We start from the raw sequence: 12,331 nt of genomic DNA, 5'->3' as shown, positions 1-12,331 counted from the left end.
CTCAAGTCGGGTCTCACACGCCCTAAACTTTACTTCACTGCAACTCGGCCGCCATTTTGTTTTTTTATTTTTTTATATTTTTTTTATAATCTGTCAGACACTCTAAATACACCCTCGAAATACGAAAAAATGTATGGTCACCAAAACGGAGGAACAAAAAAAATTTTTTTTTTTTACAACTTTTTTTAAAATGTCGGATTTTTTCTCTACTCACCCGAGCACCCTGTACATTTCCCTAAAACATTTTTATATCAAAAAATGACTCCTTCTGGGAGAACTACTATGTCAGTCAGTGTGTCAGTGGTAATCCAGCTTTATATAATATAATATTCTTGGGCGAAAGATTTCATCTCATCATCACCAGTATATGTTAATTTTCCAGACAAAATCCTATTTATGGATCTGCACCAACTATATAAAAGGACATTGATAGTTAAATCTTCAAATTTCTTTTTTAGATTATCTTTATGTGTTTCACATTTAAATGGAAATGACACAAAAATATCTGTGTACATTTTAATAGTGTTTTTTAACTGTACTCTTGGAGCATTTTTTTTAAAATGTGAAACACACACGCTTTGTATTTCTTTAAAACATTGACTCAGCTCAAGAGAAGGATAATTGAGCCATTTTTTATTTTTATAATATTCTTTGGCTAATATATAGCTATTATTATGATGATCTTGTTGACCTAAAACATCCTTTTTGCAAGTTTTACAATTTTTAATTATTAATTTTAAACACTTTGACAGGACCCAGCCGCAGACGTATGCCCCCTGTCCTAAATCACGTTCTCCTTCGTTAATTTCATGGACAAACTCATCTCTGAAGGGAACTTCGATTTCTTCGGGTACATCAGGCTTATCAGGAGAATTTTTATTTTCTTTGAAGAAGAAGTCCAGCGTTTGGAGACATTTGTTGTCATCCTCTTCACAATTAGCCTGAAGAGAATGGGGCGAGTTATAATTATTTAGCAATAATGCCTTAAATGCTCCTTCGAATCCAATAGTATTGGGAGAAACATTCCTGGCTCCTAAACTTCTAATATTCCCGAAGAAATTTTCGACTGGGTCCTGGTTAAAGTTTCTTGTTAACATGTAATCAAAATAATAATTTTGACACAGAATTTTCCATAGCTCTTGCATTCCTTCAATGGTTTTAATGAAATTTTTTATTGATGGCACGACCGTTTCAGTAATCCTGATTTTATTTCCGTCTTTTTTCTTTGTGACAAACTTTACTGTCTTAAAAACTTTTATGGCTTTTTGCCACAACTGGTGATGGGGTGAATTTTTTCTAACTGGCCCTTTATACGTTTTACCATTGGGCACATGGAATGTACTACAATTAAGAGAGTCAAATAAATTGTCGACCAAAAGAAAGAGGCTAATTAAATCCCTGCACCTTTCCGGCAGATCACCCCTGGCCGTCAAGTGCTCCGTCGCAACTGCTACGCTGTGGCTGAATATTTGCGCCGCTGTCTTTACACGCATTTTTTTTATTTTTGCCGGATCGACATGTTCTTCTGTTAATTTTTGTAGGCACCGGAGTTCTCCAAAAGTTTTGTCGGCAGCATACAAAAGTTGCAAGTACTCCCACTTAATCATCTTTTGTTTTTTTGGGTCTTCTGGATCATTATATATCATATCTTTGGTCAACAAATTGTTTCTTAACCCTTTTAATAAATGTGGGACGTCATAAAAGGGAATGATTTTTTTATTATTTATTTCAAAAAAATCATGTTTTATTTCTTTCTCAATTCTTAAATATTTTGCCCTTGTTTCAGTCACTAGCTCATTGACAGCGCTTGTATTGACTGTGCTCTGGTCACACACCGTACATAAAATTGTCAACCCCGTTGCTTGGACATTCTTTATTACGTCGCATATGACTTGTTTTAGTTCGGTTTTGTTGATGTCACTTGTAAAATAGTATGCGACTGGCTGTTTAAATTTCTTTTTGATGCCTTTCACCATAAACACCAATGCATGGTTTGCTAGTTTCTGTTTTCCATGAGAAGCAAATCCTTTTAATTTATCACTAGAAGCATCATAATGCACTTGTGGTGTTAGAGACATTTCGTCAAAGATAAGGGTACATAATTTGTCCTCACGAGGCAAATCTTTGACGACCTTTTTCAATTTTGCATATATTATTTTGTTGGTGCCAGAATTTAATTTGATAACTGACAATAGTCTTTTTAGGCATTTTGTTGATGGTAAAGTAAAATATTTTCTCATTAAGGGCCGGTTTTTCAATGCCAGGATAATAGGTCAAATAACTATCAAACGAATAAATTTATTTGGCTGTTTATCGGCTTGGTAGTTGCTAAACCATTTTTCAATGAGCCGTTTTCCTTGACAGCTGTCAGTTGAGCTTTTGGGTAAGCCGATAGATGGCGTGAAAACGCAGTGTACCAACTGTCAAAAATTACATAGAGAGCAAAGAGTACTAAACTCAGAATAAGAACTAACTAGTTGTGATTAAATGTCGGGTGGTAGCGCGAGCCATCCTTCCGAGGCTCAGACTGCATGTGGCTTGGGATAGTGCTAAGTATTCTGTGAATAGTTCTACCCGCGCCGTTTGAACGGGTGCTGCGTGCGAGAACTGATTTTCTATTTTTATTTATTGTATGATCCTAAATAAGATCCCAAAGAAATACTTACAAGACAAGATGAGAATGTGTGCTGTCGCAACTTGTAAAAATAAAGGACATCATAAATTTCCAAATGATGAAAGCCAGGCGCAACAATGGATTAAGGTGACTCGGATAAATGTGCGAAAAATTGATTGGAAACTGCGAAAAGATTCATGGTTGTGTTCGGATCATTTCATACCAAGTGATTTTCATTCACGTAAGTAAGTTAAATCATTCGCGGTAATGTAAATTAACCATTGTTACATAACATGATATATTATGTAGGTTTTGTGTATGTATTACCTATCTAACATAAGCACTCAAACAGGTAGGTAGAGTTGCCCAACATGACCCACCAAGTCAGGCATTAAATTCGTTAAAAGGGATTTGAGCTGCATGTAGGTACTTATAGTTTTTCACATTTTATATGCACTTTCACATTTCATTAGCCTCACAGAATAACATGTGATCTGAGTGTGTTCTGAGGGTTTGACAGTTGGTACAACCCTAGACAATGCCATCTATTTCTCCAAAAAGGAACTTTTTTTTTTTTTTAACAAACGCCTCATTGTGATTTATTCCATAGATAACTATCTTACCGATTTTTCTACTTGAACTCTGGAAAGGTGAAACAAGTATATGTAGACACCTAGTGCTAAAGCAGGACAGACTACTATTTTGATTGTCAGAGTCAACTGTCACTGTCAAGCCACAAGCCTCACTGACTGTTTGGTTTGGTTGTTTATTGGGTTGTTTCAATTTTGGTATTTATATTTGTTATTTTTGGATCGCAATGGAATCACAAAAAAGAGGTGTTAGTGAGTGGTAGATTAATTTTATTCAAACATGTCATAGAAAATAAAAAGACCGATGCAGCAACAAATAAAGATAAGGGGACTGCATGGAAGAAAATTGAGTTTTTTTTAACTCCAGTGGTATAACCAGTCCGCTCATTGAAAATCCTTTAATTAAAGTACGAGGGCATCAAAAAAACAATGAAGAAGAAGTCGTAAGAAGTCTTCCCTGCAAAGGCAGGAGATGTACAAAACTGGAGCTGGGCCCTCAAATGCACCTTCATTTAACGATGTAGAAGAAAAGGTGTTAGGCATTTGCTCCAACATTAGCATTCAACGTATCCTTAATTTAAATTTAATGAATAAAAACTGAAAAAATAACACTTATGTTTTATTATCAAGTACTGGGTGGTTTCTCTCTTTTCTCCTCAGCCTATAGCCGTCCACTACTGGACATAGAAGATCATCCCGCCAAGCAGGAGGCATGTCTTAGATACTTAGGTATATGTAGCATAGGTTACCTACTTATCATAAAATGAAAAACTATAATGTACCTTAATATTTTATTATGAAGGAAGTGCTACTACGTTCCTCTTTTTTTAGGGTTCCGTAGCCAAAATGGCAAAAACGGAACCCTTATAGTTTCGTCATGTCCGTCTGTCCGTCTGTCCGTCTGTCACAGCCGATTTACTCGGAAACTATAAGTACTACAGTGATGAAATTTGATGGGAATATGTGTTGTATGAACCGCTACAAAAATATGACACTAAATAGTAAAAAAAAGAATTGGGGGTGGGGCCCCCCATACATGTAACTGAGGGATGAAATTTTTTTTTTCGATGTACATACCCGTGTGGGGTATCAATGGAAAGGTCTTTTAAAATGATATAAAGTTTTCTAAAAAACATTTTTCTTAAAGTGAACGGTTTTTGAGATATCAGCTCTCAAAGTCGTAAAAAGTATGTCCCCCCCCCTCTATTTTTATAACTACGGGGTATAAAATTCTAAAAAAAATAGAGGTGATGCATGCTAATTAACTCTTTCAACGATTTTTGGTTTGATCAAAGTATCTCTTATAGTTTTTGAGATAGGTTGATTTAACTGTAATTTTGATTTGCTGCTACGGAACCCTTTGTGCGCGAGCCCGACTCGCACTTGGCCGGTTTTTTTTAAATTACTCGTAATGCTTGAAAATAAATCAACATAATGTTTGTAGTCTGGCGCCTTTCGGCGATGAAATTCTTTTGCATCCCACATGCTGTAATGATCAGGCCTCGTTTTGACGACTCTGACTTTCCTTTCAACAGGATTAATACATTCGTTCATTACCTACTGCCTCTTTTTCGATCGCCAAATCATCAATATCATCGAAAATATCCATTGAAAAGACGATTATTCTCTGCGCTTGTATAGTTTAGAATTGGTATAAACACAAAAAAGAACTTACTTAATAACCTCAAATGTCAAATTATCAATCGAATATAGCACTATCTGGCGTCTCAAGCAGCAGATAGATTTATTCTCCAGTTAACTGAGTTATTGGACGAATAAGTTCTATCTGACGGTTGAAAAATTCAATATTTCGCTATCTGTCGAATAAACGCTATCTGGTTGTCTATCTGAGCATTGAAAAATCGGCCCTAAAGCGTAACATTTCGGACTTCTCTTAAATAAAGATAAAGATAAAACTTTCTCTTCTAGGCGAAAACGTCGTCCCTTCTGTTTTTTTTTTGTTTGCAACTGCATGGAGGTAAACAATTTTGCCTGTGGTGTCATGTCTTTGATTAATTTTTTATAACTGCTTTTTCTATACAGCTTTTCAGCTTGTGCAAGCCGAGCCTTGAAGGATTGGCCACTTTTTCGTAGCCGATAAATATCTCTTCTTAAATTCGTGATTTTTTTCTGGTATGTCCTGTACTTATTGGCATTGACAGAAGACGGCTGAGCTGAAGTTTTCGCTGTAAGAAAAAAACATAGAAAGTAAGTTAAGGTACATTCATTTATCTTATTCAAAGACAAATGTTTTTATTCATCGTATAACTAAATATATATTTTTTGGTGAAAGATAATGTTAATATAAAACTCATCATAAGTACAAACATGTTCAACTTTTGGACCAGTGGCTCGAGTGCGAGTTTTTTCACGTATCGAGAAGTGAAATCGAAAACGCAAAATTGTATGGTGTGGAGCTAGTACAGCTACTTACACTAGGTGACGTGTCTCCCGCGCCATACATATTTTCGTTTTCGATTTCACTTCTCGATAGGTGAAAAAACTCGCACTCAACCCAATAAGGCCGATGCTCGTAACGAAACTCAGTGTTTCGTGCCTTGTTTTTAGGTATCTTACGAAAGAATCATGAGTGGAATCTTACCTAAAACAAGACTCGAAATGCCTGTCGCTGAGGTGTCGCTGCGATTTATCAGAGTTTTGTAACGAAAATAATTGGTCATATAAGCATAAAAGAGACGACCGAATGGCGTAGTGGTTAGTGACCCTGACTACTGAGCCGATGGTCCCGGGTTCGATTCCCGGCTGGGGCAGATATTTGTTTAAACACAGATATTTGTTCTCGGGTCTTGGATGAGCCCGTAAAATGGCAATAGGCCCGCCCCCTATTACATTGGGACTAACATAACACTCTGGCGAAAAGTGGGTGCAGCAATGCACCTCTGCCTACCCGCAAGGGAGTACATTAGTACAAGGCGTGAGTGCGTGTTTTTTTTTTTTTTTTTTTTTTATAAGCATAAAAGAACAGATAGAGATAATATCGCTAACCTTTTTCAGCTTTCTTACAGTAATTATGGTCCACTGTGACAGGAAAATGCTCTGAACAGCAACCTGAATTAAAAAAAAATGTTATAGAGCTTCCACTATGTTATTGTATTTTTGACGTTTCCTTATGTCTGGTAAGTAAAGTTGGTTTTCCTTTGCAGTCATCAAATAAGTATGGGATTTCGAATTTCGGCCTATTTTCCGCAGAAAGGAGGATTGATGGCTGATGATAATGTTGTGCTGCATCATTATCATCATCAGCCAACAATCCTCCTACAGTGCTCAATATTAACGGGGACTATAATTTATACCTAGTTGTAAGCATATATATACATAATATATGAAGTTAAGAAAAAATTGCTAACCTGTTGGTACCATTTTCTGGACTTGACTTTCTGTCCGATCTGTTGCTGTAAATGCAGGTGCTATAGCATTGTGAGCTGAAAAAATATAAGAAAATATTTTAAGTTGTAGTAGTGTAGTATTTTATAAAAGTAACATTGATGAGAACAGTCATGTTGACTACATATAGGTCTAACTTATTACCTAATATATAAAATATTTACATTACCTATTATAGAAGAACATCCAATGTGCATCTTCTCAACAGTGCCGGTGCGGCTACAAGTAGCTTTACTGTGGTCACGTTGGTTGTTCAAACCTTAAATGCAAAAATAACATAGCATTTAATAGGTATACTTATAAGTCCTATACCATTCATCATCATCAGCCAACAATCGTCCACTGCTGAACATAGGCCTCACCTAGGGAATTACGTCATTATGTATAAATTGTAAAATGTACCTGCAACATATTGGGTATCCATTTCCGGTTTCTGAGCGACAGTTGCACTTGTAGCAATAGTAAGCTTTCCGTGAAAGCCTGAAATTTTTTTTGGAAAAATTTATTTAAGTATACATATTATTTTATTTTATTTTATTTTATTTTATTTATTTTATTTATTAAAACACAAAACGGATTACAATTAATACATCACAATAATATGATTACGTACTATACATTTAGATCTGAATTGAAATCCAAAATATGTGTTTACAGCATAATTAATTTAAACAAATCGTGCTTATGCTTAACCTATAGTATAACTAAGCAACTAAAAGACTAACACTAAATAACAAAAATGGTTGAATGAAACCAGAAATGGAGAAAAAAGAAAGAAGAAAATAATAATAAAATTAAATTAAAGGTGTTTGTATCTATTTAGTCTATGCGTCTGAGCGCATCTGCCAAGGATCCCTTAAATTTAATATAGTTCGCAACATAAATATCTATATTAGAGTCTATTGACACAATGCTGTTGTAGAGTCTGCACATTCGCACAATAGGGTTGTAAAACGAGGTGTTGTTAATATAGGACCTAAGGGCAAACGGTTTAAAAGCTCGGGTTCTATTATTTGTGTTGAAAGACAGTAGTGACAAAAGATAGCTGGAGTCAATACCATTGTGTATGATTTTATAAAGATATAGTAAGTCACTTTGATTACGACGATATTTTAAAGACACCATGTTAAACTTTTCTAACCTTTCCTCATAACTACTTCTTGACCGACCAGCTTTACACTTATAACTTAAGAGTCTTGTGAATTTGCGCTGTATTCGCTCAATATTATCTATATGTACCCCATAGTATGGCGACCATATCACAGATCCATATTCCAATATAGGACGCACCAGGCTTTGAAATAAATATATGGAACTTCTGTACTTTTTAAAGTGTTTGGAGGCTCTTATAATGAAACCTAGTAATTTATTCGCCTTACCAGTAATATTTTCATAATGATAGCGGAAGGTCAATTGCTCATCAAAATATATTCCCAAGTCCCGTACAACCGACTGTCTTTGTAGCAAATGACCCGATAACTGGTAACTATACATTAATTTGGTTTTTTTATTTGTGAAAGACACCACAAAACATTTTTTAACGTTAAGAGACATCATATTGTTTGAACACCAGTTAGCTATTTTATTGATGTCGTTTTGTATGGAAAGGCAATCATTTACATCATTTACCTTGCGAAAGACTTTTAAGTCATCGGCGTATAAAAGACAAGGATTTTCAAGACATTCCGCAAGGTCGTTAATAAACAGAATAAAAAGTAATGGCCCCAAGTGTGATCCCTGGGGTACACCAGAACTTACAAATAATGGCTTTGATGTATAGCCCTTCACAGCAACTAATTGACTTCTTTGGCCAAGGTAAGAGGTTATCCACCTATGCAGGCTCCTGTGTATTCCGTATTCCATTACTTTATGTACTAACAGAGAATGGCTCACTTTGTCAAAGGCCTTGCTAAAGTCAGTGTATATACTATCCACCTGGCCTCTTACGGCAAAAGATTGACACAGGTAGTTTTTATATTCTAGTAGGTTACTTATAGTAGACTTACCCTTTACAAAACCATGCTGTTTGTCAGAAATAAGAGGTTGCAGATGATTAAATAAATATTTGTAAACCAGAGACTCAAAGAGTTTAGCCATGCAGGACAATATACTAATGGGTCGATAGTTTTCACAGTTGTTTTTGTCACCGGACTTATGAATTGGAATGATATGTGCCAGTTTCCAACTGTGTGGAAAAATACCAGACTTCAAAGATTTATTGAAAATTATACTAAGTGGATAACATAATTCCTTGCCACAAGCTTTAACAAATAATGGTGGAATCTCATCAGGGCCAGCGCCTTTATTAGAGTCTAACTGCTTTATTTTGAACTCTATTTCCCCTGGAGAAATTTCTATGCCGGATAAAATATTTTGACTTTGAACAGGTGAAGGTAATGTGCCATGAGGGAAATTTGTTTGAGTCTCAAATACGGAGCTGAAATATTCGGAAAAGAGTTCACAAACTCCTAATCCGTCAGATGCGGTATGTGAACCATAAGTCATGGTTTGGGGTATGGATGAGAAGCCTTTTTTGTTATGTACGAATCGCCAGAATGACCGAATATCTCCTTCAAGTGAATCCTCGACAGAAGATACAAACTCTTTGTAACAAGACTCTGTTAAAGATTTACACCTTGACCTTAACAATGAAAAAACATCATAATCTCTCGGATTGCCGTACTTTTTATATCGTCTATGGAATTTATTCTTCTCCTTCAGGCACCTCTTCAGACCATAGCTGTACCAGATGGGATACTTATGAGAGTCGTCCCTTATTAGTGGAGTATGTTTCTTTATTATATCATAAAGATGCCGGTAGAAGAGATCGAGGCAAATATTGACATCGTCTGAGCTTAAAATACATAGCCAGTCGAGATTACACAGCTCCTCTTTTATTTTATCAAAGTTGCTTTTGTAGAAGTTATAACGTTTCTTTCCTTGATTAGGTTTTAAAGCGGTGGGCTTACATATATTTGGCATCTCTATCGCCAACGCAGGGTGATGCTTATCCATACGAGACATAGGATCAGCGCCGTAAACTTTGATCATATTCACCGTAGAGAACACCAAATCGAGGTAGCGGTTGTTTTCATTAGAAATATTATTGAACTGGGATAGGTTACAAATTTTAGCATCATCAATTAGTAGAGTGGCTTTTATGTCCGATGGATTATTAGGCGAAAGTTCTGAACTATTTAAAGAATGTGACCATGTTATGTTTGGAGTGTTGAAGTCCCCTACCAACAAAAACTCATCAGTTTCCTTGGCCTTTAAAACAATGGATTGATAATGTGCGTAAAAACTAGACATGTCATGGGTGGGCATATCGGGTCTTAGGTATACCAGACAAATATGTAACGTAGGCATATTAGGGTTACTTGGCAGAATGCTGACCCAGATATCCTCATATTTACTTTCCCATGTTGCTTGACGGATAACATTCCAATCTTTTCGAGTTGCAATCAATACGCCTCCACCATCTTTTTTATGCGATATAATTGACGTCTCACTTCGGTCTCCACGAAAAACATTGTAACGCGTATCAAACAATTCACCGTCAAAAACCCCAATATTTAGGTTAGTTTCCGTCAAGCATAGGGCATCATAATTAGTATTTAACAGATTTAAGTAAAATTCTGAAGTCTTAGTTCTGATTCTGTTGACATTTTGGTAGAATATGATAGACATTTTTAATAACGGGAAATTCACAGAATAAATACAATTTTAGTTTTATATAAAAGAAGAAAAGTATACAATTAACTAACTTAAATTAACGTAAATTGGCGAGAGTGTCCAGATTTCTTACTAGTATTGCATCTGAGTCATCCGCTTTTCGCAAATAAATGCGTCCAAATCGCACCCATACATAACGATAATTTAGCTCTTTTGCTGTTTTTCTAGCGGCGGCATGAAGCTGTTTGGTCTCTGCTGAGAGATGCTCTGAAACATAGATCCTGCGCGCTGTTCCTGTTAAACCAATGTGTGTAGAGTTGAGCTTATCGTTGGTGTGTTGCTTGTTATAGCGCAGCATCGCTGATATAATTGTGTCGCGTTGCCTGGGAGAGGCCAGTGTCACAACTATATTGCGCGGTCGGTCAGAGGCAGGATTTAATTTAGCGACTCTACGATAGGCTTTGACATCGGCTTCATTCAGAGGGGTATCAATGACTTTACATAGATTTTGCAAGATGGTTAAAAGATTTTCTGACTTGCTCTCTGGAACTTCATGAATCTCTATATTGCAATCGCGCGAGATTTTTTCCATAATAGCTAGCCGTGTACCAAGTTTTGACACTTCAGCGTTTGATTTTATTAGCTCCGCTTCTAATTGTTGTATTTTATGGCACTTTTCTTTAAGCTCACTTTTAATGTCTTTTTGATTCATGATCTGGGTTAACAGTATTGGTGGAGATATTTTAAAATTGACGAACAATTTTATATACCAGAATCGAAGAGTCTGTCGCATGCATTTTGAAGAGAAGTACCATTGTAGGTTTAATAGACTCAGCAACATAGCTGTGCCAACCATGAACATGCCTTGTAAGTATATCTTTCAGTTATTTTCGATTTTACCTAAGTGTATTTCACATCCGCACAGGGCCCGTGTGGTGGAATAGGTCTACAAACTCTTCCTTCATTGGAAAGAGACCCGTGCCCCAGCAGTGGAGATGTGATGAATTGATGAGACTTGACTCGCAGACATCATAATATAGTTGGTTTGCAAACCACTTTTCCATAATCTGAGATTACATCAAATTAAGAAATTACACATTACATTGTTAATGCCATAGGAACAATTTTTCATTACTTGTATCTTATCTTACAGGCCTCAACGCAAATACAACAGTGGAAACACCATTGCTTCATGAACAGCATCTGCTGAATGTTCCATCTGTCTCAACAGCACAAAATTATAAGCAGCCAATATCATATTCATTTTCATCAGGGGCAACCAAGGGATCTGAACTTGCCCACCAAGTCAAAGAAAATATAAAAAATTTGAAAGAAGCTGGATTTAAGGTGGTTGCTACTGTTTGTGATCAAGGCACAAATAATCGCCAAGCCATCAAATATCTGATAGACGAGACAACAGGTGATTACTTGAGAAGAGGTGGATGCCCAAAAGATAATATTTTTGTTGTTGATGGAAATGAGATAGTCCCATTGTACGACCCCCCACATCTTTTAAAGGGGATAAGGAATAATCTCCTAACAAAAAATCTTGTTTATGAAATGGACGGACAACAAAAAATAGCCAAATGGCAGCATTTGCAGCAGCTACATGGGGAAATCCTGGCTACAAAGGTGTGAGGCTTGTACCAAAATTGACAAACAACCACATTGTTCCCCAAAAAATTGGAAAAATGAAAGTCAAATATGCAAGTCAAGTATTCAGTGCAACTGTTGCATCGAACATATACATATCGAGGATACCTTGCAGGTACTTATTTAATAATATCTGTTATATATTACTTAAATCAATAAGGATGCCTTTTGTTTTATAAATAAACATCAGTTGTATTGAAGATCTCATAACTGACCTTACAATAATAACTATCGTCTTTTTTTTTCAGACAAGAAAATACTCCCTGAAGAATGCAAGGAGACTGCAGATATATTATTAAAAAGACGCGTTTGTTTCGCAAAGCCGCTTTTAGGTCCAGCAACACCACACTCTCTTCACCACAAAACTTGGGACGAAGGAAGAAAAATATTAAAA

At 36.1% G+C, this 12,331-nt stretch overlaps 2 protein-coding genes across 2 annotated transcripts in view; one reads left to right on the top strand and one right to left on the bottom strand.

The window, feature by feature from the left end:
* Positions 1-4,917: 4,917 nt before the first annotated feature.
* The window catches only part of LOC119691665, a 38,856-nt gene continuing 31,442 nt past the window's right edge, over positions 4,918-12,331 (bottom strand). The window contains exons 5-8 of the mRNA XM_048631703.1: positions 6,779-6,868; positions 6,573-6,647; positions 6,211-6,273; positions 4,918-5,390 (exon numbers count right to left, since the gene is read on the bottom strand). Coding sequence (XP_048487660.1) covers positions 4,987-5,390; positions 6,211-6,273; positions 6,573-6,647; positions 6,779-6,868 — 632 coding nt within the window. The 3' untranslated portion in view covers positions 4,918-4,986. The remainder of the gene's footprint in view (positions 5,391-6,210; positions 6,274-6,572; positions 6,648-6,778; positions 6,869-12,331) is intronic.
* Positions 10,997-12,219, top strand: LOC125490993. Its single transcript, XM_048631760.1, has 2 exons — positions 10,997-11,151; positions 11,438-12,219. The coding sequence occupies exons 1-2, from the start codon at positions 11,076-11,078 to the stop codon at positions 11,920-11,922; spliced, it is 561 nt and encodes a 186-aa protein (XP_048487717.1). The 5' UTR covers positions 10,997-11,075; the 3' UTR covers positions 11,923-12,219.

Source organism: Plutella xylostella, chromosome 2 (genome assembly GCF_932276165.1).
Source record: "Plutella xylostella chromosome 2, ilPluXylo3.1, whole genome shotgun sequence".
Classification (NCBI taxonomy): domain Eukaryota; kingdom Metazoa; phylum Arthropoda; class Insecta; order Lepidoptera; family Plutellidae; genus Plutella; species Plutella xylostella.
This window is presented reverse-complemented; position numbering and strand designations above follow the sequence as displayed.

Bases quoted from the DNA above. Each gene is read 5' to 3' on its own strand.
- LOC125490993 (XM_048631760.1), top strand. From the start codon at position 11,076: ATGCATTTTGAAGAGAAGTACCATTGTAGGTTTAATAGACTCAGCAAC. The intron at 11,152-11,437 runs GTAAGTATATCT...CTTATCTTACAG, and splicing joins GCCAACCATGAACATGCCTT to GCCTCAACGCAAATACAACA.